Source organism: Gymnoscopelus microlampas, assembly GCF_963454915.1.
Source record: "Gymnoscopelus microlampas genome assembly, chromosome: 9".
NCBI classification, from domain to species: Eukaryota; Metazoa; Chordata; class Actinopteri; order Myctophiformes; family Myctophidae; genus Gymnoscopelus; species Gymnoscopelus microlampas.
This window is the reverse complement of record NC_139946.1, coordinates 23,938,259-23,966,148: the sequence shown is the minus strand read 5'-3', so window position 1 is coordinate 23,966,148 and position 27,890 is coordinate 23,938,259. Positions and strand designations below refer to the sequence as shown.

The window sequence follows — 27,890 nt, the reverse complement described above, 5'->3', positions numbered from 1 at the left end:
CCAGAACCAGGTGCTCCATGAGCACACGGTACTTGTAATGTTCAGAGAGTTCAGTGTGGGGGCTGAGTAGATGGTCCAGTGACATCTTCTGGTCAGTGAATTCTCCCTCACTATCATGCACCAGGTTGGGCAGTTGAGGTATGGGAACTGGCTGCCTGTGAGGCTGGAAGGCTTATGGCGTTTGTGATGGTGTATACAGAGGTTGAGGAGCATAAAGGACCGGCGGTGTTGGTACAGGTTGATATGGCACTGGGCCAGGTGTTGGAGCAGGATGGAGTTGATAGGCTAGATGAAATGAATAAAATTCAGATCAATGTAAGAGACCCCCTCCCCAACTAATAAACAGCTAAGAAAAAGTTTCAAGTTGAAAACACACAAAGGCATTATTAAGTGCATCTCTAGTCAAATGCCTTGTAAGGACAGGTTTTTAGTCCCCTTTTAAAAGAGTCAATGACTGTGATGCTCTCAGATGGTCAGGGAGAGCATGCAGAAGACCCGGCCGGTCCCCCATGATGCGGAGCTTGTCATGGGGGGTTTCAGTGTGTCGGAATTTCCAGTATAAAGTCAAATTTATCACATTATCAGTTTTTAGCGGTGCCAGCCCTCTACATTTCCGAGCATGACATAAACAGCTGCAGCTGATTGCAATAAAGATGGAAACAATTACACTAACACTGTTTATTTTTTAGCAAAACTAAACAATAAAAGCCTGGAGATCGAGGCTAAAGACATGAACACTCACACACGCACGCACGCGCACACACGCACGCGCACACACACACACACACACACACACACACACACACACACACACACACACACACAGGCTGGCTCGCACGCACATGTGCACAGACTGCACAGCGCGCGCACACACACACCGCAAACTTCTAATAAAGTATTCCCAATAGAGCACAATAGCACATTCACTTTCACTTCGTCTTATGAGTGGTGGGGGGCCAGTGCGTGGCAGTGGGCTGCTGGGCTCCAAATGTAGGGGAGGGGTTGCAGCTCACTTATATTTGGCTGCACACGCGCCAACCAGCCACAGTGCACGACGTCCCTGCACTCACCGACACAAGCTGCAGTATTCCTACCTGCCGCACCGCACCAACCTCAATTAATGCCTCTGAAGTATAAGCCCTGGCAGAGATGCCTTTTCTGTGTTGTGTTGCTTTGTGCAGTCGCTCTCATCATGTGTGTGTGCGTTGCCTTGCTGGGCGACAAACCATGTTCCCATGACACCTTCAAAAACGCCGCTGTAGCTGCAGACTCAAAACTTTGTTCTGAGATTGGCAGGTAAGTTTATTTATTGCTTTGGATTAACAGACTGTAGCTAAAATAACCAGTGGTGGAAAAATTACTCAATTTTTTTACTCAAGTAAAAGTATCAATACTGCAATGTAGAAATACTCTAAGTAAAGTAAAAGTCCAGTATTCAACATTTGTAAAAGTACAAAAGTATATTGGCAATGGCATCAAAATGTACATAAAGTACGAAAAGCAGAGAGCAGGCTACTCATTATGCAAAATAGCCCATTTCACAAGTTTTCAAATCTTTTGAAAATAGCAGATCTCCAAGCTCACAATGCCTTGCATCGCGACGCATTGTGAGCTTGCAGATCGGCTTTATTCAGATGGCCGAAATGTAACCTACACTGAAGTGGTTAATGTATTTTTTGTAATAATAGTTACATATAATAATAGTCACTAAATGTTCCAATAATTGTAGTGGAGTAAAAGTATAATATTTGCCTCTGAGATCAGATGTAGTGGAGTAGAAGTAAAAGTACTGAAATACTCCATTAAAGTAAAAAATACCTCAAAATTGTACTACTTGAGTAAATGTACTTACTTAGTTACTTTACACCACTGAAAATAACTAACTAAGTTAGTATAAAACGTATGTATAAAACGATAGGCAATGTTTTTTTTCAAGACCGATTTTGGTTAACTGTGTAACAATTTATTTTCTTTATTTCAGAGTTCATATTGCATGCATGGCTTTTTTCTTTATGGTGAGGGTCCATTAGACGTTATCATTCTCATAGGAATAATTAGCCTACTTTGTGATTGTTCTACAAGTTTGTCATTATTGGAGTCTCTGAGCTTATAGTATATAGCTGAACAGTGGGGTAATCAGTTTAATTGTGCATGCATAAATCATAAAATAAATACTGGGGTTCCTTATAGGCTAGTTTTCAGCAGCTTTTCTAATATTCGTGAGTTTGTGAAAACCATAACAATAGTTTGATTGTTTCTCCAGGTAGGCTACATGTGACTCGATCCTAGTAGTGACATTTGATTTGTTGCTCTGTACCTGACAGCAATACTATTTCAGCGTGTCACTGCTCAAGCTAGTCCAGTTGTTAGTTCTATTTAAAAAGGTTAAAACCCAGCTTCTCAGCCCTCTGCCTAGATTTTCAGGAGTATTCTATTTTCCTGTTTCCTGTTGTAAAAAAAAGATTTTGTTCTGTATGCGGGACTGAAGCAGAGTTAGGCTCAATCACATGTCATCAATCTGACCCCAGACATCCTGTTTGCTTCTGATGAACAATGAAAGGAAATGGATGATTGATTGATTGATGGGATGATTCCAAATATTGTACATGACATTGTCAAACCCACATACAGTAAAGTAAAGTGTGTGTGTGTGTGTCTCTCTCTCTCTTCCTCTGTGTGTGTGTGTGTGTGTGTGTGTGTGTGTGTGTGTGTGTGTGTGTGTGTGTGAGAGTTATGTGACAATGGACGTCAAACCGTTTTCTTATATTCCATACTGTTTGTCTGTAATTGGCTTCCACAATTGGTGGGAGGCGCTTATTTCTTACAAAGAATAGACTTATAATTATATCACGCAACATCTTATCAACCCTAACTTGGAATCGCATGTTGTTAAAGGTTTCATGACATTCAGTTTTACAACACATTACAAGTATTTATCATGGTCCTTCAAACGTGTATTAAAAGTTTTAACTGAAAAATCCACTCCAGTGATCCATGGCAGGATTTTTTCTCTCTGATTTCTAAAGCCTTTTCAACTGCAATGAAAAAAGAAATCTTTGCCTGCGGGTGTCGCTGTTGAGGGATTTTGACTGTCAATCATTGTCTCTGCTCCCCCCCCCCCCCCTAAGGAATGGATAGGGGAGGGGAGGGGCGGAGAGGAGAGGGGGCAGTATTAATGGATGGACTGTGACATCAAAGTCCAGGGGCCAATCACAGATTACTTTTCAGCCTAATTATTCAGAAAACCCCAGACCACAGAAAATCCACTGAATGTTCAAAGTTCAGTTTTTTTGGGTCTAATTGAGGTCATAAAACCCCCCAAAAAACATAAAAAAAAGTGAAAATGAATGTCATAGAACCTTTAACAAAACATCTACTGATGCCCAAACTTGGGCACATCATCAGAGTTGTTTCCTGCAGTCACTGGGTGTTTCAGGTCTTGCAACACACACGATCCTCGAGGCGACTCGACCGAATCTGATCAGATCCCGGCCTGTGTCCAAGTGGTGCTTGGACACAATACTACTGCTACTGCCCCCACTGTTTCTTGGGGGCTTAGGGTGGCAGGTGAGCTGTTAGAGCAGCGGGTGTTGGCAACATTAGGAGGCTCTGGGCACTGTGGGTTGCCTCCGGGCCTGGCTCCTCCTGCGTCTGACCAGAAGTGACTTCTGTGCGTTGTGTTGTCGTTGCCGCTGGCCAGTCAAACATCTCATTCTGCCTTGATGGATTTTTAAACCCTCTAGATTCTTGCAGGTTTTACCGCAGTCTGTTAGCCTGGCTCCACCCCCTGAATCGCTAGCCTCGCATTCAGGGTCTGGTGACGCTGTCGGAGGCGGGGTTTTATCAGTTGAAAATCTGTACGACGAATCGGGATCGGGATAATCCAGTATGAACCAATCGCCAAAGAGTCCAACTTTGGCCACGCTCCCATCTCAGAAAACTGCTGCACTGAGAGGGCTTTCAGACTGAATAATGGAGTGAAACGAAATGAAAATTCAGACTGAGTGTCAGGCTAGCAGTCTGTAGCTTGCTTTTGGGTTCTTCCTCTCAGAAGATGTGATTTGGGCTGCCAAACCTCTCCACCCCGGGTTGCCGTCTCTCCGGCCGTCCTCTGTCTCTCCAGATGTCACCGCTCTCTTCGTGGTGGTCAACCAGTCTGTTCCTGGTTGTTACTGCATGTTACTCCCAGAGTATTTCAGTTAACAAAACATCTACTGATGCACAAACTTGGACACATCATCAGTGTGTTGATGCGTTGAGGTGCATCTATAGAATGCACCTCCAAATAAAGTCCTGTGTTACCCTTATTTAACGCTTATGGATCCAGTTGGTTACATTTGTACACTCTCGGAGTAACAATTGCATAATAATTACAAAGGACTTACAGGATTTTCTTGTGCAGTCTGCAGCCACAGCATTTGTGATCATTCTTTTGCTCTCATAAAGCCCAGAGATCCTGCATGCCATTTGCAATTTCACATAGCTACATTAAGGCCTTTGTCCACCGAATAATTCTTTTTCTGTTTTGAAATGTTTCCAATGCTATGCTGAAAACAGGCATCATGTCAAGGACCTTGTATGTATTTGGCCGTGGACTCCCATCTGAAAAGGTTTTGTGCCAAGGACCCCCAGAAGAGAAGATTTGTTTAAAAAAAAACTATTCAAATTATTCAAAAACGTTCAGAAATCTTCGATATTTTTCAAAAATGTAAAAAAATAGCAGATGTACAAGCTCACAGTATGGCACGAAGTGACTCGCTGTGAGCTTGTGCAGCTGCTATTTTGAAAAGCCAATATGTAAATGCATAAAGTGGTTAAAATTATTGTGATGATCTATTAACTAATTTAGCTGGGGACCCCCTGGAACCCCCCAAGGACCCCTGGGTGTCCTCAGACCCCACTTTGAGAACCAATGATCTAGATCTTCATGAATTACAGCAGAGATATACTGGATGTAATTGACTTACCAAGGCCATAGTTATCATGCTTCCCCCGGGCCCTCCAATTCCAAGAATGAGAATTCTTGGAATTGAATGAGAATGGTGCCAGTTCTGGGAGAATAAAAAAAAAAACCAAAACTATAAAATAGCAGCATAGTCAGACATGGAACATTTTTAATGTTGTAACTGAATACATTATTAAAGATTACATAGATAACATTTTTATGAAATAATAATACTTATTATTATGACCAGTGGAGGCTGGTCATCAAAGAAGGGGTAGGGTGAGAGACAGACTGTTCTGAGGTGGTCTGTATATTGGCATGGTAAAGGTTCTTGATTTATTATTTCAAAACCTCACTGTTCTCTTTCCCCCCTGGTGTTCATTCAATTAGAGATATGAACTCATTAACCTTTCCATGAAAAGCCCATTCAGCATTCAGACCACTTCGATATGAGAAAAAAAAAGTATAGCATGGTGAGTAGTCAGGGGATATTAGCAGAATATTTTCCAATCTTGGGATAAATTCCTTACCAAAAAAAATCTTCACCAATGTGTTTGTAAAGGTGTCTAGTAACACATCTCACAAAGACTGAAATTCAGTATCCCTAGGAGAATTTTTGACAGCTCCTTAAAGTTGGGGTACCCACCATAACCTTGGTTAAAAGAAATCAAAAAATCAAATCCAAATTTAATTCTGTTTTAAGTAGCATGTGAGGGGTCAAACTAGGGTGTTTTTATGATTCTGAATCCATTGCAATCATTTGTTTTGCACCAAAACCACTCCTTGGGCTAAAAACGGCCATAGCCATGTATACTTTTTGTGTAAAAAGCCCATTGAGATTGGGCCGTTTTTAGCCCAAGGAGTGGTTTTGGTGCAAAACAAATGATTGCAATGGATTCAGAATCATAAAAACACCCTAGTTTGACACCTCACATGCTACTTAAAACAGAATAAAAATTTGATTTTTTTGGAGGGGGGGATTTTTTTTTAACCAAGGTTATGGTGGGTACTCCAACTTTAAGGAGCTGTCAAAAATTCTCCTAGGGATACTGAATTTCAGTCTTTGTGAGATGTGTTACTAGACACCTTTGCAAACACATTGGTGAAGATTTTTTTTGGTAAGGAATTTATTCCAAGACTTTTTTAATATCCCCTGACTAGAGTGAGCTTCTGGTATGTTGTATGAGATCTGCCATGAGAATTAGTTTCTGGTTTGAACTTGCCTCATAGCAGTGTAACTCTGACACTTTGATTTATTGAATAAAGTATTTCTATACTGGATGTGTGTGTGTGTGTGTGTGTGTGTGTGTGTGTGTGTGTGTGTGTGTGTGTGTGTGTGTGCGTGCGTGCGTGCGTGCGTGCGTGCGTGCGTGCGTGCGTGCGTGCGTGCGTGCGTGCGTGTGTGAGTGTGTGAAATGAATCCCTGTGTGGATGTACTATTGCACAACCTCTGGCATACACCCTAAAGCAACATTATTTCAGTTCCTACATTATCCAAATAAATCTTTATTATACACCCATGTGGGCGTGTGGAGTTGGGGGTTGAGAGTTAACTGTCATACCTGACAAGTATATAATTGGAGGCCTAGTTATGTCTCCGATCTTCACTGATTGGTGGATGGGGTTTGGTTCTGACCTGACCTAGACATAGGCCATGGTTGATGGCTCAGATCCAATTGTTTGTGCTGGTGAGGAGGTCATGTTTAAGAAACTCCATTGCTGTTGTCTTCATATCATATCCGATTAATTATTGAGTAAGTTGTGTTCTGTTTAATTGAAGCTCTGTTTCCTTTCAGACACATTTTGTAATACACATACACTGAATTGGCTTATGCCAGTCTCAATGAACATCATTATGCACCAATACTTAACCACTTAAAACCCCAGACTAGGTTAACCGGAGTCCCGCAGGGCTCTATACATTGTCTTTTCTGCTTGAGGCTGCTTTTACTCAGGAAATGTAATTAGTTACTCTTTACTTGTTAGTCCCTTAAAGAGTAACACTATTACTTTACTTATGACTTGGTATACAAAATAATGTCACTCATGATCTTACTATATTACTATTAATCCTTATCACTACAACCCCCCCCCCTTTTATTTTCACCTTCTGAAAAAGTGATGTGCAATACAACCTGTTTAGCCAGCTGAGCCCAGCTCCCTAACAGAATCCACTTTATTGGAACAATAACTAACGTTAGCCAAACTTCACACACTGCAGCCTCTCAAACCTGATGGGACCTGTGTGTGAACTAGAGTCTGATTAATTGGAACAAAACATCTATACAATCACAAGGGACCCCTCTTAAGTCACTTTCTGTATTTTCTTATGATATTTATTCTTTTATATTATTTATTTGGTCCTTCTAAAGTATAGTTTGTATTTAAGTGAACTCAAAATATTTCCCAACCTATAGTTTCATCTTTTTGCTTTAGTTTTAGTTAACTCTATAACCTTGTTGCATGTGTGTGGTGAGCTGACAGTTGATCCAATCAATATTTTTCCATTTTGCTTTCTAAGAGATATGCTGCGGCAGGGAGGCTCAGCAGTAGATGGCGCCATTGCAGCTCTTCTGTGCACCTCTTTGCTGAATCCCCAGAGCATGGGGCTTGGGGGCGGGTCCATATTTACAATAAAGGATAAAACAGGTGGGTGTCTTCATATTTTTTTTTCTTGCCCAATACAGTTAACTATATTTTTGCTCTTACATCATAGCTTACTTGGGAGGTGGGAACCACCAACCCCCCATGAGTGTGAAGTAAGAGCAAAACAGCTGCTGTAAGAATATGATCAATGGCTGTTTGTAATCATTAACTAGATTATCATATCTATATCTATTTCTAGGTCAAGTAAAAGTCTTCAACTCCAGAGAGACTGTCCCACAGTCATTCAAGGCTAATCTGCTTAAAGATTGCCCCGCCAGTGCATTGCAACTTACCACAGGTAGGAATAGTGGTTGTTTGCTCTACTCATACTACCAAAACAATAAATAAATACATGAAAATTATATATAAGGTAAAGGTAAAAGTACTAATTCAGATTAAAATCCTTTTTTTCCAAGAGTGACCTGGCCAAGAGAGCAGCATGACGCACTATTACAACAATAAACAAACCATACAAAACAATACATACATACATCACACTGCATACAAGTGAACTCAATATCCACTTAAAATGTAAAAACAGGATCAAGAACTAAAATGGTTATGAACACCACCAGTTGCAGGAGTTGACTAATCTATATCCTCTAAAATAGATTTAAATCACTTAATGTTTCCCCAGTGTGTTTACTTTAAGTAAAAGACAAGCTCTAACACCAGGCTGAGTCTAATACAAGTCATTGACCGTAATATTCACATGGTGGCCATGTGTCTTACTTGGGGGGAGGTTTGAGAAACCCCCATTGTGCAACTTTCTCTGTTATTTATTATTGCTCATAAAATTCCGACAAGGGTTCACTCACTGTTCTCTGCCAAAAGTTTCAGAAGTTTCACAACAGTATTACCGTAGTTCCAGTCTCCAGAAACTAAAGCCATGGTTCACTGGCCGTAAGGACAACAGGCCTGTTGCCCTGATCTCTGCACTCATGAAGACCTCTGAGAGTCCTCAATCTCAGAGGCATCATTTTCTCAAATCCCTGAAGTTTGTGAAGGGGCACAGCTGGTCTGTGGATGCATCAAAATGGGACGGTAACATAATCTACCATCCAGTGCCTTGACTGCCTGGAGAGCAGTTTTGTGGGGTTAAGTCCACAAACTGCTCTCCAGTCTCTTAAAGGAGCACTTCACCCATTTTCATCTTCATATGATTGGTTCTCACTAATGCTCGTTATAAGGTGGCACCATTTCCGTCTACTCACTCTGTGTCTCAGAGGAGGGCTCCGCTTTGGACACTTCAGAAACCTGCCTACCAGTGACAACATCGGTAGGCAGGTTTGGTCATTTCAAACAAGATTTCAAACTTTTCATTTTTAATCAATGCAAGAAAAATGGCTTCTATTTCAGCCTGCTAACTTTCCAGGAAGGGAGAGGCTGTAGTGCCTATTAGCTTGGAAATCTTCATCCCTCATTGGTAGGCACGTTTCTGAAATGTCTGTAGCCCACCAATGAGACGTAGAGTGAGTAGACAGAAAGGGTGACTATCTTATAATGAACATTAGTGAGAACCAATTATATGAAGGTATGGTTCAAACAAGTGCTCCTTTAATCCCTATATACAGGGATTTGTCGTCATTGTCGTACGACGAATAGTAAAAATTGCAGATCTACAAGCTCACACTGTGTTGTGATGCGACTTGTAGATTTGGCATGTTCCCCATTACATTTTTTGTTTAATTTCTTTCCTTAAATCTTCGCCTTTCATGAGATGCCCAAATTAGGAATGCCAGGGTTAATGTGGTTACACTCTGCAACACCATCAAGGCTGACCATCAAAGATGGTCAAAGATAGTTGGTCATCAGTTTCAATCTGACGGCCACAATACACAAATACAATATTACTGAAACTAATAAAAACTAAAATAAAGCGGAACATTCTTAAACAATAAAAACCATACTGAAACTAGTAAACCCACTTGGGAATCGTACTGAAACTAAACTGAATTAAAAAGAAACGTAAAAACTAAATTAAAACTGAAAGTACAAATCTGTAATAACATTGATCAGCACTGGACGAGAGAGAGAGACTGACTGACTGACTGACTGACGCCTTGTACATGAATGGAAACACACTTGATTTATCTTGTTCTAATTGTAGTATGATTTATTTTCTATTATGGCACTCGCACTATAGGCAGCCAGTGGATTGGTGTTCCTGGAGAGCTCCGGGGTTATGAGGAAGTCCATAAACGCTATGGGAAGCTGCGCTGGTCCCAGTTGTTTGAACCCACCATTAAGCTGGCCAGAGAGGGGTTCCCTCTGCCACTCTTTTTGGCCCGCCTCCTGCAACATCCGCTTATAGGACCTGTAGTGACGAACTCCTCTCTGTGGTACTGCATTTCTCCATGTGTGATGTTCCTGCATTTTCATAATGTAATAGCAAAATACAACTTTAAAAACTCACAAAGAGGTTGACAAAGAAAGAAAGGCAGCTCTGACTAATGTCATTCAGGTGTCTATACAGCACACAGAGTGTAGGTTTTTCCTGAAGCCTCGAAGTCTCCCCCCCCCCTCCCGGATGGAGAGGGATATTTACATTAATTTCCCACAGACCTGAGGATCTTTTTAGATTCAAATCAAATGTGTTTAAAATGAGCTGCATAGAAAATGTGGATGTAATGCAATTTGAAATAGATTATAAACAGGTACCTATATCACTGCCTTTCTAAAGAGACACAATTTTATTTGAATGTCTTGTTGAGAGTAGCACATTTTAGTTACAGTAAATGGTCTGCATTTCTATAGCAGCTTTAGCCACAGTGCTTTACATACAGGAGTGGCTAGTTCAGTGTCTTGCTTAAGGACACTTTGACACAGGGGAAGTTAGGAGGAGGTGGGGATTGAGCCAGGGACCTTCTGGTCCCAAACGGCTACGGCTGCTCTAACTCCTGAGCGACCGCTGCCCATACAGTACCTTTACTGTAACTAGACAGGTCACAATATACCCAATGAACATTTCTTAGTCATGTGCATTGTATTGTTATTGCATGTGGATTCTGTTTATGGTTTCTTTTCTATAATAAGTATTTTGCTCTCTGTGGATGTTCTTTTCCAGTGAGTTGTTCTGTAACAAGAACAAGGCGGTTATGAATGAAGGGGACATTTTAAAGTTCCCTAAGCTGGCAGAAACCATGGAACGCATAGCAGAGCAAGGGGCAGATGCCTTCTACACTGGGAAGATAGGACTCGACTTGATCCAAGACATTAAAGAGGCAGGTGGGTGAGATGTCAGCAGGGTGCTACTACTGATGTTTCAAATCTACACCTACTGCTTAGGAAACCAATCCGGATTCCATCCCAATATGAATGACCGCCCTAAAGTCTTTGCATTGGTTCTGCAATGTGGTTACTTTAAATCTCTGAATTTGTACTCTTTTATACTACATTGAATTTAGATGTATCGGTAGAGGAGATCACTGATCATCTGGCTACGCGAGACTAGTATTCTCCTATTTGAGAGAACAGATCAACAGTTTGCATTTTACCTATATTCCTCCTGATTTCTGATAGGTGGGAGTATGACAATGGAGGATCTTAGGTCTTTCCGAGTACGAATAGAGGAGGCATGGACAATTCCTTTGGAAAATGGTCTGATGCACATCCCTCCACCTCCTGCTGGGGGAGCCTTGCTTGCCTTCATTCTCAAGCTCATGGAAGGTCTCTTTTGTACAATGGCTCTTCAATAGACTAAAAGGATTACACAAAAAAAGTCCTGGGGACATGTTTCCATTGTGGTCTTATGTACAGTATTCAATTAATCAACAGAGCATAGAATATTAACACATTAACAGGCCTACATACATACTGCACAGTAAAGTCAACACACAACTCACTAGTTTCGCTATTTGGTACCATTAAAGCTTAAAGGACCTTACTGGTGGTCTGGCATATTTAATCCACCAACTGCCACTTCTGGTATATTTGACTTTTCTGCCGTCCGTTTTTCAAAGCATACAATGTTTTATTTGTAATCAGTCATTAGATTCCAACATTTCAGTACAGTATTGACAGTTGTCTGAAATCGTTTCCCTTAGGTTTCCACCTATCACCAAAGTCTTTAATTGGTGATGAGAAGATCCAAACATACCAGCGTTACATTGAGGCAGCCAAATTTGCTAATGGGCAAAGGGAAAGTATTTGTGATCCTATCTTCAATTCTGGAAAGGTGCGGAACAGAAATTATTTACTTACACTTAACTTATTTCACATTACATCTCTATTAGTCTCACAGACGATCAGAGATCTCCACCTACTCATACATGTGGGGAAGTCTAAATTCAATATATGGGCTAGAACAGAGGGGGGAAAAAATCCCAAATTGTTTCCTCCCAGTTTAATCCCATTCATTGTCTTTATGTTTGAATGTCCCAAGATGTATCAGTAGACAGAGGTCTCCGCTCGTCTGACTATGCGAGACTACATCTCTATTAGAACTAGTAAGATGGCTCATCCTGGCATTATGTATTCACAGAATGCAACTCATTTGATTGATCCAGACTTCGCTGACCACATCAGGGCAATGATATCCACAGACCGTACACACAGTGACTCGTACTACAATATCCAGCCTTCCTCTGACCGTACGGGAACCACACACGTGTCTGTCCTGGCTGAAGATGGTTCTGCTGTGTCTGTCACAAGTACTATTAATCAAATGTGAGCTGAAAGCATCAGCTAAAGCAGCGGTCCACAACCTTTTTTGCACTGAGGACCCTTTCAATTGAAACGACCGATTAAGCATGTATTATTAACCCACAGATATTGTTTGATATTGTTGTATGCATGAAATGGAATGCATTAAAAATGGTAGATACTAAGCACTGAGGTCAGATGGGCAAGTTTAGCATACTGAAACTGACATTATCATGGAATGCAGTTCAGGTTCATGGCTGAACATCTGAAAACAATAGTACACAACACATGGCCAGTAGTACCAGTAGTAAAAATGAATCTATTTAAAGGAGCAATATCTAACATTCAACCACTAGATGTTGCTCTTTTACAGCACCTGTAGCAATCTTGCATTTTGCAACATTGTAAGTCGATGGCTGCCTAACAACAATATATTTAGGCTAAAAAGTACCTTACCCACATGCACTTATAGATAGTGTGGCCGTCAGCTTATACAGCTAAACAAAACATTAATTTACAGTTTTGGGGGCAAAAGCAATACTTTTATTCTGCACCTTTTTAAAAGCTCTGTGGCGATATTATTCTATAAAAATGTCAAAGATGTCATAAAAATGTTATATTTATAGATTAAGTATTTATAGATTTTGCAACAGATTATACACAGGAAAATATAATCTTTAATGTATTCAGTTACACAATTATCAATTATGATGCTTTCTAACATTACATTGTTTCATGTTATTTTATAGTTTTGGCGCCGCCATTTATTCTCCCAGAACTGGCATCATTCTCAACAATGAACTGGTTGACTTCTGTGGAAGAGCAGATATCATAAGGGCAGGTAATGCCAAAGCCTTTGATTTAAAATGGTCTTTTTATTGTTTTCAGATTTTCTCCATATTAACTATATTCTACTGATTCTATATTAGAATTATTTGATGTTTTTTGATGTAGGCGAATGTTTTTTTTTCCTTCTTTTTTGCATCAGGCGAACAACCACCTTCCTCAATGGCTCCAGTGATATTTGACTCGAGGACTGGAGAAACTCTTGTAATTGGAGGGTCCGGGGGAAGCATGATAACTACAGCAATGGCATTGGTAAGTCTCCCAAATGTAGTTGTTCCTAATATTTTCCATTATAAAATAAAGATTAGAGGTAGTGCTTATTCAGTCAAGCTCTTTGCAAGATTAGCTCCGGAAACAAAGACGTACACACAGACTGGTCGACCCTCTTATAGACAGCTGTCTCCTGCAGAGCCACAGTGTAAAAAATAAATCAATACAGAATTATTTGAGATATAGATTATTTGATCGTCTCATATCCAGTCTTTTTAAACATTTGCATTTCATAATATTTTTAGAGCCTCCAACAGTCTGATCACAATATCTGTGAGATGTATTAATGGAAACTTACTGAATCTTTTTTTCAGTCTATAATGAATCACCTGTGGTTGGGGATGGATCTTAAAGATGCCATTGCTGACAGAATTGTATATGTTGATGCCAAAAACAACGTGAAGTTTGAGGGTGGCTTTGATAAGGTAATCCATCAGTTTTTATTATAACGGTGTAGCAATGGTAAATGACTGACAAAGACATTGTACTATAACTGGTTGTTTATTAATAAACCCAGAACAGATCATGCAGTTCAACTCCAACTATGTAGCTAGCCTTCCTCGTCATCTTGTTCAGTTAGCTGACACCCCATTGATGTTAACCCCCAACAAACCACTGCAAAGAAGAGGCCACTGGCTGCTACAGACTGGTTAATCTGGTATCTGCAGCAGCCTTTCGTACACATTGAATGACCTGAGCCTCCTCAGGAAGAACAGCCTGCTCTGTCCCTTCCTGTAGAGAGCCTTCGAGTTGTCAATGGAGTCCAATTTATTGTTCATATGTAATCCCAGGAGCTTGTTGGTAATGATTAACACATTGACCAATATGCTTGATTTTAGAATCAGTCTGTGTGTGTGTGTGCGTGTGTGTGTGTGTTTCTTTCATCTGTCCCCCTTAGACGGTGATAGAGGGCCTTAGAGCTCTTGGACACAAAGTGGAGAATTCACCATACTTCTTCAATGTGGTCAATGCAGTGGCAAGGAAAGGTGGCTGCATCAAAGCCATATCAGATGACAGGAAGTATGGCCAAGCAGCTGGGTACTGACACTGAATTCATGCGACGAGACTTCACAAAGCATCATTACAAACACTGAACACATGCAATAGTCCATCTTAAACCATCAAGGGCTGCAAGGTTTTGTGCTGTAGCCCATCATCTTCGTACTGGACCCTGCACTCAGGACTTATTTTATAGTCTTGTACGTTAAGTCTTGTATGTTAAGCCTTATACATTGAAATGTGCCTCACCAGAAACCTTGTATGTCCAAAACGGCTACCTGTTTTCTAGTGGATCCAATGTAGTTATTGTTTAATCACAAGATCATGTAAATACTTTTATAAAAAAATAACAGATCTACTGTACAAACTCACATGTTGTGAGCTTGTAGAACTGCTATTTTTGCTACTTTTTCATGATACGTTTGTGTGGTACTACAACAGTATGGAATGAATTTGTGAAAAAACATAAAAAGTGGAAATATGGAGATACAAGGTTTCTGCAATATGTTGTTTGGAACAAAATAGCAGGCAGGCAGGCGGGCGGGCGGACGGACGGACGGACGGACCAACATGGCTGACTGTTTTTAGTGCCGCTATCAGGGCTAAAACCAAATCAGTGCCATGCATTTGGTTTTGTTAAGATGCAGTAATGATGTTATTTTAGAGCAGCTAGATTTTTTTTCGAATGTGAATAATATTTTTTTACTGGTTACTGTAGCATTACTGAATGTGAATGAAATGTGAATGCTTTATTATCTTATTTTGTGTTTAATAAACTCTTACGTACAACACATTTTTCTGTTTTTATTATTTCAAATCTATTTTAATATAATTCTACAGTTTTCAGAAAGATTCATTTTGAGAATACGTCTCTGGTATGATTGATTCGGAAGATACAAAATGTAAAATCCAAATCACAGACATGTATTTATTCCGTGTGAGATCCACAGTGCTTATTTTCTCAAATTCAGGACATGTGTGCGATCTGGCCTTGTTAGGCAATGGTTTGTGTTGTGTGTGACGTCAGAGCAGAAATTTGTTAGCCTATATAAAGTCGTGTGTAGAGGAAATGCTTTGAGACATTGACTTTGACCAGACCTTTGGGACAGATAGGTATAGTGTGAAATAACGAGCGAACTTGTAGAGAGAGAGATAGAGTGTGAGATACCGAGACCCATTGAAAGAGAATCTGTATTTTTCAAGTGTGTCTAAGATTCAAATAATACAAAAATGCGTGAGTGCATCTCCATCCATATCGGCCAGGCTGGTGTCCAAGTTGGCAATGCCTGCTGGGAGCTCTATTGTCTGGAGCATGGGATCCAGCCCAATGGACAAATGCCCAGTGACAAGACCATCGGAGGAGGAGACGACTCCTTCAACACTTTCTTCGTTGAAACTGGGGCTGGAAAGTATGTCCCCAGATTAGTTTTTGTAGATCTGGAGCCTACTGTCATTGATGAGGTGCGCAGTGGGACCTACAAACAATTGTTCCATCCTGAGCAGTTGATCAGTGGCAAAGAGGATGCTGCCAACAACTATGCCCGTGGACACTACACCATTGGCAAGGAGGTCATTGACCTGGTGATGGACAGGATCCGCAAACTGTCTGATCAGTGTACTGGTCTTCAGGGTTTCCTGATCTTCCGCAGCTTTGGAGGTGGAACTGGCGCTGGTTTCACCTCCTTGCTGATGGAACGCCTGTCTGTTGACTACGGCAACAAGTCCAAGCTGGAGTTCTCCATCTACCCAGCTCCTCAGGTGTCCACTGCAGTGGTGGAGCCTTACAACTCCATTCTGACCACCCACACCACCCTAGAGCACTCTGACTGTTCCTTCATGGTGGATAATGAGGCCATCTATGATATCTGCCGTAGGAACCTTGATATTGAGCGTCCTACCTACACCAACCTCAACAGGCTCATTGGTCAGGTCGTGTCCTCCATTACAGCCTCCCTTCGTTTTGATGGAGCTCTTAATGTTGATCTGACAGAGTTCCAGACCAACTTGGTGCCATATCCCCGTATCCATTTCCCTATGGTTTCCTATGCCCCTGTCATCTCTGCTGAGAAGGCTTATCACGAGCAGCTCACAGTTGCAGAAATCACCAATGCCTGCTTTGATCCGGTCAATCAGATGGTGAAATGTGACCCTCGCCACGGAAAGTACATGGCCTGCTGCCTTCTATACCGTGGTGATGTTGTGCCCAAAGATGTCAATGCTGCCATCAGCACCATAAAGTCCAACCGTAAAATTCTGTTTGTTGACTGGTGCCCAACTGGTTTCAAAGTTGGCATCAACTACCAGCCCCCCACAGTAGTACCTGGTGGAGATCTGGCCAAGGTCCAGAGGGCTGTGTGCATGTTGAGCAACACCACTGCTATTGCTGAGGCCTGGGCTCGGCTTGACCACAAGTTTGATCTGATGTACGCCAAGCGTGCTTTTGTTCACTGGTATGTGGGTGAAGGTATGGAGGAGGGAGAGTTCTCTGAGGCCAGAGAGGACATGGCGGCCCTGGAGAAGGATTATGAGGAAGTTGGAATGGATTCCATTGAGGGTGAGGGAGAGGATGACGGAGAAGATGATTAGTCATTTAAAAGGACTTCCCCTATTGATAGACCCCATTATTATGAATGGAAAATGGTGCATTACTATAGCGCATGTATCAAAAGCGCTTTATAATGTGCATATCCAGTATAAAGTTTAAAAAAAAGAAGTTAAATATTTCAAAACATATAAAGTTTCATTCCCCATGAACCTTAAAGTTTGAATGCAACAAAGGTTTAAGCATGAAAACATCTGGACTGATCCAATGTTTTAGGGATAATGAATGAATAAACAAATACATCAACAAACAAACAAAACAAAAAATACTGGAGTTGCTCTACAGGAGCCAGCCCACTAAATATTTACAAAAAACAAATGATAACAGAATATCAGTGTTCTAAGTAATAACTCATCTAACCCATGGGTATTCAATAGGGGGTCCATGCCCCCAAGAGGTCCTCAGAGTCACTGCATGGTGGCTGCCAAATTATTGGGAACATATATATATAAATATGTATGTGTGATATATGTGACAATCAATTCTGATTCTATACGTATGTGTGTGTGTGTGTGTGTGTGTGTGTGTGTGTGTGTGTGTGTGTGTGTGTGTGTGTGTGTGTGTGTGTGTGTGTGTGTGTATGTGTGTGTGTGTGTGTGTGTGTGTGTGTGTGTGTGTGTGTGTGTGTGTGTTTTCCCCCAAACATATATAAACATGAATCCAATATTATTACCAAATATAAATTGTAAAAAAGAAAAATTGTCCAAAAAGGTTTTTGCTGAATTGTCAGAAGTTAAGGACTCATTCATGAAAACTCAGCTGGCAATTTTGCCAAGATAAGAAGAGTGCTTTACAAACACATCTCTTCTATTCTCTGTGCTGCTGTGGGAGAAGAACACACTGCTCTACTTCACCATTCTTAGGTTTGGTGGCTTTCATGCGGAACAGTGTTTCCATGCGTGTTTGAGTTACTTACAAATATTCTTTGGTTTTTAATTCTCCAAAACCAGGCAGAGCTAGCTTCAAAATTCAGTGACAATGTCTGGGGTCTCAAAAAAATAAATGCTCCTATCAATTACTCACCCAATGAAGCCTTGAATTCATGAAGATTTTTTTTTGTCACATTCCTTATCCAATATTCTAACATTTAATTAACTTAAGTAAATAGGAGGGCAAGGCAAAACTATACAAAACATTATATATAAACTCCAAAACACCTTCTTCCATTGTAATCACTGGGATGCATACTGTGGTACTTACAAGTGATAATTTTAAATATAGTATTACTCTTGTTAAGATTGACTTCAAATAATGAAATATCAAGGAGAACCGACGCAGATTTTTTTTTTACCCCTTTTTCTCCCCAATTTAGTCGTTATGGCAATTCATTGATTCCTTATTCCTGCACACTGTGTTGTCACTGCTGTTGTATCCTACTGGCTCATCTGCCAGTGAGGAGCCCCCACCGGGAGGACAGAGCCTCCATCCTTCTCGTCCCGCCCCAACACTCCCTGCTGACAGGTGCCGGCCCAGCCCGTAGGAGTATTTGATTTGATTTTGATTTGAAAAGCAAAACCACGTGGTTACAGCAGTTCGAGGATTATTTCCATTGAGATCCTCTCACATTTACAGTACATACACACAAACAAGTGCTCCCCTATCTTTCCCTAGACTAATGACCCTCTATATAGGGGAACCTTTTCTAATAGGCATGCTTTTGTCTGCTGCTTAAAAGACCTCAGATTGGTTGTCAGTTTGACATTGGTTTCGAGATCGTTCCACTGTGTGGCTCTCCTATGTAAGTAAATTAACCCTTTCCCACTGTACTTTTAAAGGCAGGATGGCTCACATCTGCTACACTGGCTCTGGATTTGAATCCCCAGACTCCACGGTGGTGGGCAGCTACTTGAAACCACTACCACTGCTCCACCTGAGTGCCCGTGCGCATTTCTAAGAATATCATTTTGGTTTTAGTCAATTAATTCAGTATGTATGACACATTGACCTGACTAATACCTATTACCTAGCGACAAAGTCTATGTGTAGCAGATTTGGCCAGAGCTTGTCCGTCGATTGGTCATGGTTTCTAGCCTCGCGTGGCTAGACTATATCACTGCGTGGATGATTCTGGTGCTTCTATGCAGAAGTTTCTTTTCTCATGGGGCGGGATAAAAAGAATGGCTCTGGACGCAATTGGTTAGATCTACAACCAACTACCAATCACAGTCTCTCATATTTGAATACTGGGCCCTGATTGGTCACCCCATACTTCGGGAGCAGGAAATGGATTCACAATGGAGCAGTGCCAGACCCAAATCGCAGAGTGCAATTTCTTTTTTGCACTGGCAGATTCGTCTGGTCCCAGGCTACATGGTGTCACCCTGTCAACCAACCAAAAAACAATAAAACCATGACAATTGAACTATAATACAAGATCCCGGTGCCCATCTACGTTTCCAGAAAAGCTAACCAACATGCAGCTTACATTTGGGAAAGGTGGATGTTAGATTGACCGAGCGGTCATGACCAGAAGTGAGGAGGCAGAGGCAGGAGATATATTAATTGCCACTTGGTGGGCCTTTATTCCTAAAAGTTAGTGTCCATAATATACATCCTAACAATAAAATCATGTCCTCTGGGCACATGTTACTCTGACCAGCCCTACTTACAGACTGGTATAGAAAGCAGCCTTTTATACTCCCCACCCTCAGGTGCTACCAACTACAGGGTTGAATAATTTCCCATAAAACCCCCCCGCATACCAAACCCAGCAATATACCTACTATGAAAACCACAATATGACATCACTTAACTGATCTAAATTAACTACCATCCCCAAACCCCACAATAACCCACAAACATAACTATATAACATTTTCCCCACCCCTGTCACAATCCAATCTGATGGAACCCGGAACTATAAAAGCAGCTGTTGTTTCCCTGGGGACTCTTTTAATCCTGCACCCTGGGAGTAGGAGACAGGAAAGGACAGGTAAGTCGTGAGAAACATAGCAATAACATTTATATTCTTAGAGCCCATAGCATAACTATTCTAACTCTGCTGTTTGTCTTTCACAGGTGACCCCTCCCCCGATGTCTGGAACACACATACATGCCAACAGGTAATAAAGACTATAATTATAATCCATTTGTCTCCTACTTTATCATGTGCAATATATACCATGTATAACTGTGTGTCCCCAGACATATACATGAACATATCCCAAAGTCCTGTAACGTAAAGGAGATTAAGAGGACCTCCGTTACAGTGGAAAATCTGTTTTGCCCCTGTGCAGTTTCAGATCGATTGGCCAACCCATTGAGGATAGGTGTTAGCTTGCCAATAATAGAACTGTTTCGGCTGGAAAGAGGCATTACAATTACAATTGATTGTTAAGACCTGGCCCGTAGGCCATAACAAAGAGGAGGAAGACACACAGCTCAAGTTTAAAAGTGTATAAGATTATACATTTATTTACAACATAACTTAACTCAAACATAACAAAGAATGGCACAGAGTGGGTTCAATGGAATCGGTAGTGTCAGCAATGTATGGATGTGTGGCAAATGTAGTGTTGGATGGCGCAAACCAAAGACTAAACTAAAGACCAAATATTGCTGCTCTCACCCAGACTTTATAGTGCACACTGGGAACACCGGCCAGGTGCTCCCAATGCACCTGATTGGCACCCCAAATTACTCTGCAGGACATAGACAAAGACAGACAGGGGAATACACACACAGGCCCTAGTAGGAGCTGTGACAAGAGCCATATAAGGGAGAAATTAGTACAGATAAGAATGTCGAAGTTAAATCACAGGCTGTTGGGGGCAAGATTACATGAAATTCATTCCATTCATTTTTGTCTTGCTGTCAATCCCTGGTCATAATGGCAAAGTCAGGACACACCTATGCAGTTTGGTGTCATTAACCAACGGTTTGTGTTGTGTATGACGTCAGAGACCACAGCTCCATCAGCCTACATAAGGTGTGTTGTAGCATGAAAATACATTTATTGAGCTACAGTATACTGATTGAGAGCTAGGGTGAGGATAAAAATAGATAGAAGACAGACAAGCAAGAACCTGTATCGGCCAATCCTGACTCTTTCATACAAGGATGCGTGAGTGCATCTCCATCCACATCGGCCAGGCTGGTGTCCAAGTTGGCAATGCCTGTTGGGAGCTCCATTGTCTGGAGCATGGGATCCAGCCAAATGGCCAAATGCCCAGTGACAACACCATTGGAGGAGGAGATGATTCTTTCAACACTTTCTTTTATGAGACTGGGGCAGGGAAGTACGTCCCCAGGGCTGTTTATTTAGATCTGGAGCCCACTGTCATTGATGAGGTGCGCTGTGGAACCTACAGAGAGTTGTTCCATCCTGAGCAGCTGATAACTGGCAAAGAGGATGCTGCCAACAACTATGCCCGTGGACACTACACCGTTGGCAAGGAGGTCATTGAACAGGTGTCGGACAGGATCCGCCTAATTGCTGATGGGTGCACTGGTCTTCAGGGTTTCCTGATCTTCCGCAGCTTTGGAGGTGGAACTGGCTCTGGTTTCACCTCCTTGCTGATGGAACGTATGTCTGTTGACTACGGCAAGAAGTCCAAGTTGGAGTTCTCCATCTACCCAGCTCCTCAGTTGTCCACTGCAGTGGTGGAGCCCTATAACTCCATTCTCACCACCCACACCACCCTAGAGCACTCTGACTGTTCTGTCATGCTGGATAATGAGGCCATCTATGATATCTGCCGTAGGAACCTTGATATTGAGAATCCTACTTACACCAACCTCAACAGGCTCATTGGTCAGGTTGTGTCTTCCATCACAGCTGCCCTTCGTTTTGATGGATCTCTTAATGTTGATCTGACAGAGTTCCAGACCAACTTGGTGCCATATCCCCGTATCCATTTCCCTATGGTTTCCTATGCCCCTGTCATCAATGCTGAGAAGGCTTATCACGAGCAGCTCACAGTCGCTGAAATCACCAATGCCTGCTTTGAGCCGATCAATCAGATGGTGAAATGTGACCCTCGCCATGGCAAGTACATGGCCTGCTGCATGCTATACCGTGGTGATGTGGTCCCCAAAGATGTCAATGCTGCCATTGCCAACATCAAGGGCAACCGTAAAATTCTGTTTGTTGACTGGTGCCCTACTGGTTTCAAAGTTGGCATCAACTACCAGCCCCCCACCGTAGTACCTGGTGGAGATCTGGCCAAGGTCCAGAGATCTGTGTGCATGTTGAGCAACACCACTGCTATTGCTGAGGCCTGGGCTCGGCTTGACCACAAGTTTGATCTGATGTACGCTAAGCGTGCTTTTGTTCATTGGTACGTAGGTGAGGGCATGGAGGAGGGAGAGTTTTCTGAGGCCAGAGAGGACATGGCAGCCCTAGAGAAGGATTTTGAGGAAGTTGGACTCGAGTCCCTTGATGCTGGAGAGGGTGAAGAAGGAGAAGAAGACGACGAGGTTTAGTCATTTAGTCGAAGAATGTTTAAATGACTTCCTATTGATAGACCATAGATCATCATTACATTATGAGAGGTGACTGACCACCAGTTAAGCAGGCAAAAACCTGTTTATTTCTCTCTCATTGCCCTGCCCAGGATCCCTTGCATACTGTAAGTATGCTGTGTGTGCATATATAACTCCATTTATGGTGTTATTTACCTCTCCATTGACTTTCCAGTACAATATTAAAGTTAGAAAGAGTAAATATTTCAAAATGTATAACCTTCACAAAGTTAGATTGCAACCGCTAGGTGAAAGTATGAAGGAGCTGTACTGATCTAACGTTTTGGGGAGAATAAATTAATAAACTTAATAATAAATAGTGGAAACAACATATGAGTGGTCGCTCTCCTAGTCAGCCCACTAAAATATTACAAAAAACAAATGATAACCACTAACCACTAACAAATGATTTGTTAGTGGTCAAAGTAATATCTAACCTACAGTAACTAACCTTTATATTATATTTGATAACTGAATATCCACAACAAAATTTGCTTTTTATTTTATTTTGTTTTTAATAACAATATACACAATGCAATATAATGTTAGCCTGGCGTAGCTAGACTATATCACTGCGCGGATATGAGTCTGGTGCTTCCATGAGGACGTTTTGTTTCCCAAGGGGCGGGATCAAAACAATAGCCCTCGACGCAATTGGTTAGACCTACAACCAACTACCAATTACAGTCGCCCATATTCGAAAAATGGGCCCTGATTGGTGCCCCACGTCTTCTGGGAGAGGAAATGGATTCTCTATGGAGCGGTGCCAGACCCAAATCGCAGAGTGCATTTTTTTTTTGCACTTGAAGATTCGTCTGGTCCCAGGCTAATATAATGTTTATGTACCCTCTTTTAGAGAGGCCCGAGGGCCTCTACAGAGGGCCTCAAAAGGTAAATTTAGTCTACAACAAACAACTATATACAGTACCAGCATATAACTCAGTTTTAGTTTTTTGTTCGTTCTTTTTAGTCTTAGTTGATAACCGCTTTTAATGACATATTTGGCTTACCTACAGAGCTGGCCCTTTTATTATTATTATCATCATTACTATTATTATTATTATTATTATTATTATTATATTTGCTTTTAAATTGATTGTTTCTGGAGTACAGGCACGCCTTATGGATGCTTCCCCTTGTTGTGGGAGGTGGTATGTAGGCCAATATTTATTATTTCTTGACCTCACTTTATCCTGCCATGTCATTTCTATTCTTTATGGACTAGATTGTCACATCTTTAGTTTAATGGGCCCTGAGTGGGCACTTTTATCTGTCTACAACATCAATGGCCAGGCTTTGTCATTTGTGTCACTATTTTGTTATTTTGCTGCCTGTCATTACAGTGATTTAGTCTGGGGTTTGATAGCATTCTTTGTCCATATCTGTTTATTCTACCTCGCTTTTTGTGGGATCAACAAATGTTAATATTGTTGCCATATTCATTATTTAAAATTGATGGTATACAGCGGGAGCTAGGGGTTCATGGGTGTTTGAGTAGCATCACACATGTGTCTTCCATAGTGGGAATGCAATGTCTTTCTTAGGTTGTACAATCTTTTTTGGAGGTATTGCCAGATTGGCAGGGAAGACGTGAATATTGTTTTTTTGGTCGATTCTCCTTTTTATCTTGTTCACTTTATCACAAATTACCCTTGTGATGCACACGTTTATGTTGTTCACATTTATGTTTGTTTATTTTTATTTTGGGAATGTTATTTCTCTTGAGAGGAATATTCTATTATGAGCCATACTGGTCAGGTAGTCTCTACAAGGTTTCTTTATAAAACTACACACAGGGGTATTCTCAGTGTTGCCAGTGTTGTAGCGATGTAGTACTTCTCTCCCAAGGATTCTGTACGGACTGATTTCACTTACTCATTCCGCTGAGCTATCCAGTTTTTTTGTTAAATGTATACTATGTAACTTCTCTAGCTTTCTGTTTGTAAACAAGGATTCAAACTAGGCCCCACCCCTTCGCCCAAATACATCCCTACCAAAACAACAGTGAAAACACCAAAATACAGCAAGAGGGCAGTGTGTTTCTGCAGGTAAACACCACCACACTGCTCCAGTAGCTGGTAGATGCTGGTATAGAGGGAAATGATGGGTAAAATGTTTTATATAGTATTTTGTTTTGTAAACACAGGGCAAGTTACTAGTATGCCTTTAACTTGAAGTGAGATCAATTTGTGTAAGGGTAGTTGTACTGTATATTGAGGTGCTTTTGTGACCAAACAGTATTATTTCCCTTTGTACTGCAGTGTGTTTTTGTCTGTGATAAAGATTTTGTTTTGGCTCCAGAACATTTTATTTTGTGTTTGTTTTGATTCATAGATCTGTGTTCTTAGAGAACATTGTATTGTGAGTAAATGTTTATATATATTTTGTTGGTCATGTCAAGCACTTTAAGAGATTTTCCAAGCTGTCAACTTATGTATTATTATTTAACAAGTAATATTAGCATTGGGTTAGTTTCTTTATGTGCACTATAATTGACATTATGGGAATTTTGAAGAACCTAGCAAATGTGCATTCCATGCCGTTCTTTTTGTTATTGTTTTGTTTTGGAGATGAAAGCAACTGAAAAGGTATTTTACTGGAAAGCATGAGATTGTAACTTTGTAAATGTCTATTGACAAGATACAGAAACAAAGAAAATATGAGTGTGGCTGAATGGAGAAAGAAGCACGTGGCCTGTCTCATTCTTTTATCCTGTTGTAACAGCTTTCCAGCAGCGATCCTCATCTGTGATAAAACCTGGATATCCCTCCTAAATTCTGATTAAAAAGTCAAATCTGGGCTCTGATCATTTGGATCAAACAAACAGACTTCATGAGGAGTGGCACTTTTTCTTCAATATTAGGCGTCTGCTTAACATTTTATACTCACCGCCTTCTAAGGAATCCGAGATGGTGGTCTCACTGGACTTGGACTTTTCGGGTCGACCAAGCCATTTGAATTCACATGTCTTGGAGTTACATTTTCTACCCTTTTTTAAAGTGAAAATTGTTGCCTTGGCTGATAGTCTTAATTTATTTACTGGGAATCTCCTATTGCTTGGGTCTATGTTACCAAAAAGTCTGCTTGTTTCTATCCCCAAATGCTTCAACTCTTTGAATCGAACCCGCAAAACCCCAAGGATCAACAGGAAACCCCTCCAAAAACTGAAGGAGTTTGATGACATGGCCTAATTTCTTATTATTTTTTCTTATCCTATTATTGGGCGTCACGTTTTAGGGGACTTATGTACTGCCAAATATCGTAGCAATACAAATAGCCTGTACAATATGACTATGGGTTCACACAGGTGACTAAGTGTCACGCTAAGTCACGGTGCTGGCCAGTACTCCATGGGCGTACAATGACAAATTCAGGACATTCCTGTGCAAATCAGTATTGTTAGGCAATGGTTTGTGTTTTGTATGACGTCGGACAACAGCACTACATAATGTGTTACAAAGCATTTAAACATCAACATGTCATTTACACATCAAACCTGAGGACAAAGTGTAGAGGCATAATCAGATATAAAGTCAGGGGACGAGGACACAGAGAGGGTTATAAGGTGAGAGACAGAAGAAACAAGCAGACGGACAGAGGGAACCCAGTTGAAAGAGAATCTGTGTCCGTCAAGCGTGACTAAATCATACAAAGATGCGTGAATGCATCTCCATCCACATCGGCCAGGCTGGTGTCCAAGTTGGCAATGCCTGCTGGGAGCTCTATTGTCTGGAGCATGGGATCCAGCCCAATGGACAAATGCCCAGTGACAAGACCATCGGAGGAGGAGACGATTCTTTCAACACTTTCTTCGTTGAAACTGGGGCTGGAAAGTATGTCCCCAGATTAGTTTTTGTAGATCTGGAGCCTACTGTCATTGATGAGGTGCGCTGTGGGACCTACAAACAATTGTTCCATCCTGAGCAGTTGATCAGTGGCAAAGAAGATGCTGCCAACAACTATGCCCGTGGACACTACACCACTGGCAAAGAGATCATTGACCTGGTATCGGACAGGATCCGCAAACTGTCTGATCAGTGTACTGGTCTTCAGGGTTTCCTGATCTTCCGCAGCTTTGGAGGTGGAACTGGTGCTGGTTTTACCTCCTTGCTGATGGAACGCCTGTCTGTTGACTACGGCAAGAAGTCCAAGCTGGAGTTCTCCATCTACCCAGCTCCTCAGGTGTCCACTGCAGTGGTGGAGCCTTACAACTCCATTCTGACCACCCACACCACCCTAGAGCACTCTGACTGTTCCTTCATGGTGGATAATGAGGCCATCTATGATATCTGCCGTAGGAACCTTGATATTGAGCGTCCTACCTACACCAACCTCAACAGGCTTGTTAGTCAGGTTGTGTCCTCCATTACAGCCTCCCTTCGTTTTGATGGAGCTCTTAATGTTGATCTGACAGAGTTCCAGACCAACTTGGTGCCATATCCCCGTATCCATTTCCCTATGGTTTCCTATGCCCCTGTCATCTCTGCTGAGAAGGCTTATCACGAGCAGCTCACAGTTGCAGAAATCACAAATGCCTGCTTTGAGCCGATCAATCAGATGGTAAAATGTGACCCTCGCCACGGAAAGTATATGGCCTGCTGCCTTCTATTCCGTGGTGATGTGGTCCCCAAAGATGTCAATGCTGCCATCAGCACCATCAAGGCAAACCGTAAAATTCTGTTTGTGGACTGGTGCCCAACTGGTTTCAAAGTTGGCATCAACTACCAGCCCCCCACCGTAGTACCTGGTGGAGATCTGGCCAAGGTCCAGAGGGCTGTGTGCATGTTGAGCAACACCACTGCTATTGCTGAGGCCTGGGCTCGGCTTGACCACAAGTTTGATCTGATGTACGCCAAGCGTGCTTTTGTTCACTGGTATGTGGGTGAAGGTATGGAGGAGGGAGAGTTCTCTGAGGCCAGAGAGGACATGGCAGCCCTGGAGAAGGATTATGAGGAAGTTGGCATGGACTCCATTGAGGGTGACGGAGAGGATGAAGGAGAAGAGGATTAAACCATTTAGCTGGAAAATATAAAATGACTTCCTATTGATAGACCCTAGATGTTACACTGGTTCCTGACAGCTAGCGAGTAAGCAAACTGGCAACAAAATTGTGCCCGAAACTGTCCTGACATACAACTGTCGCCTAGCATATATGACACTAGTCCAACCAATCAAATTAACTAGCGAGTGTAAACAACTAATTAATAAATGTAATAATGAGATTAGAGGAATATCTCTGCTTCATCAAGACCTCATAGGTCTCCCTTAAATATGTGAGACCCAGTCCATTCCTTCTGTAAGAACAGCCACTAGATTAGGGTGTCACTATAAGGTTTGATTGTTTAAACAATCCTGAAATATAAATATGAAGTGCATCAGAAGCTAAGCAAGGTCACAGGTTAAAAGGCTACTGTGTTGTCCCCACTCTTAATAAAGATGTTGTATACATTTCCCATCATCCATGTTGTATCATAA

At 41.5% G+C, this 27,890-nt stretch overlaps 4 protein-coding genes across 4 annotated transcripts; all 4 read left to right on the top strand.

Annotated features, from left to right (window-relative positions):
- Positions 1-1,060: 1,060 nt before the first annotated feature.
- ggt5b (gamma-glutamyltransferase 5b) lies at positions 1,061-15,133 on the top strand. Its single transcript, XM_084066624.1, has 12 exons — positions 1,061-1,296; positions 7,467-7,594; positions 7,791-7,889; positions 9,738-9,933; positions 10,659-10,819; positions 11,114-11,260; positions 11,638-11,768; positions 12,075-12,259; positions 12,985-13,076; positions 13,224-13,333; positions 13,666-13,776; positions 14,250-15,133. Exons 1-12 carry the CDS (start codon positions 1,121-1,123, stop codon positions 14,394-14,396), a joined length of 1,683 nt encoding a protein of 560 aa, XP_083922750.1. The 5' UTR covers positions 1,061-1,120; the 3' UTR covers positions 14,397-15,133.
- Positions 15,134-15,580: 447 nt separating this feature from the next.
- Positions 15,581-16,936, top strand: LOC311051468 (tubulin alpha-1A chain-like; the record flags this gene model as incomplete). The annotated part of the gene is made up of 1 exon (XM_084066037.1): positions 15,581-16,936. One exon carries the CDS (start codon positions 15,581-15,583, stop codon positions 16,934-16,936), a length of 1,356 nt encoding a protein of 451 aa, XP_083922163.1.
- Positions 16,937-21,011: 4,075 nt separating this feature from the next.
- LOC311051467 (tubulin alpha-3 chain-like) lies at positions 21,012-22,376 on the top strand (the record flags this gene model as incomplete). Its single annotated transcript, XM_084066036.1, has 1 exon — positions 21,012-22,376. The coding sequence occupies one exon, from the start codon at positions 21,012-21,014 to the stop codon at positions 22,374-22,376; it is 1,365 nt and encodes a 454-aa protein (XP_083922162.1).
- Positions 22,377-26,069: 3,693 nt separating this feature from the next.
- LOC311051466 (tubulin alpha-1B chain-like) lies at positions 26,070-27,425 on the top strand (the record flags this gene model as incomplete). The annotated part of the gene is made up of 1 exon (XM_084066035.1): positions 26,070-27,425. The coding sequence occupies one exon, from the start codon at positions 26,070-26,072 to the stop codon at positions 27,423-27,425; it is 1,356 nt and encodes a 451-aa protein (XP_083922161.1).
- Positions 27,426-27,890: the final 465 nt, after the last annotated feature.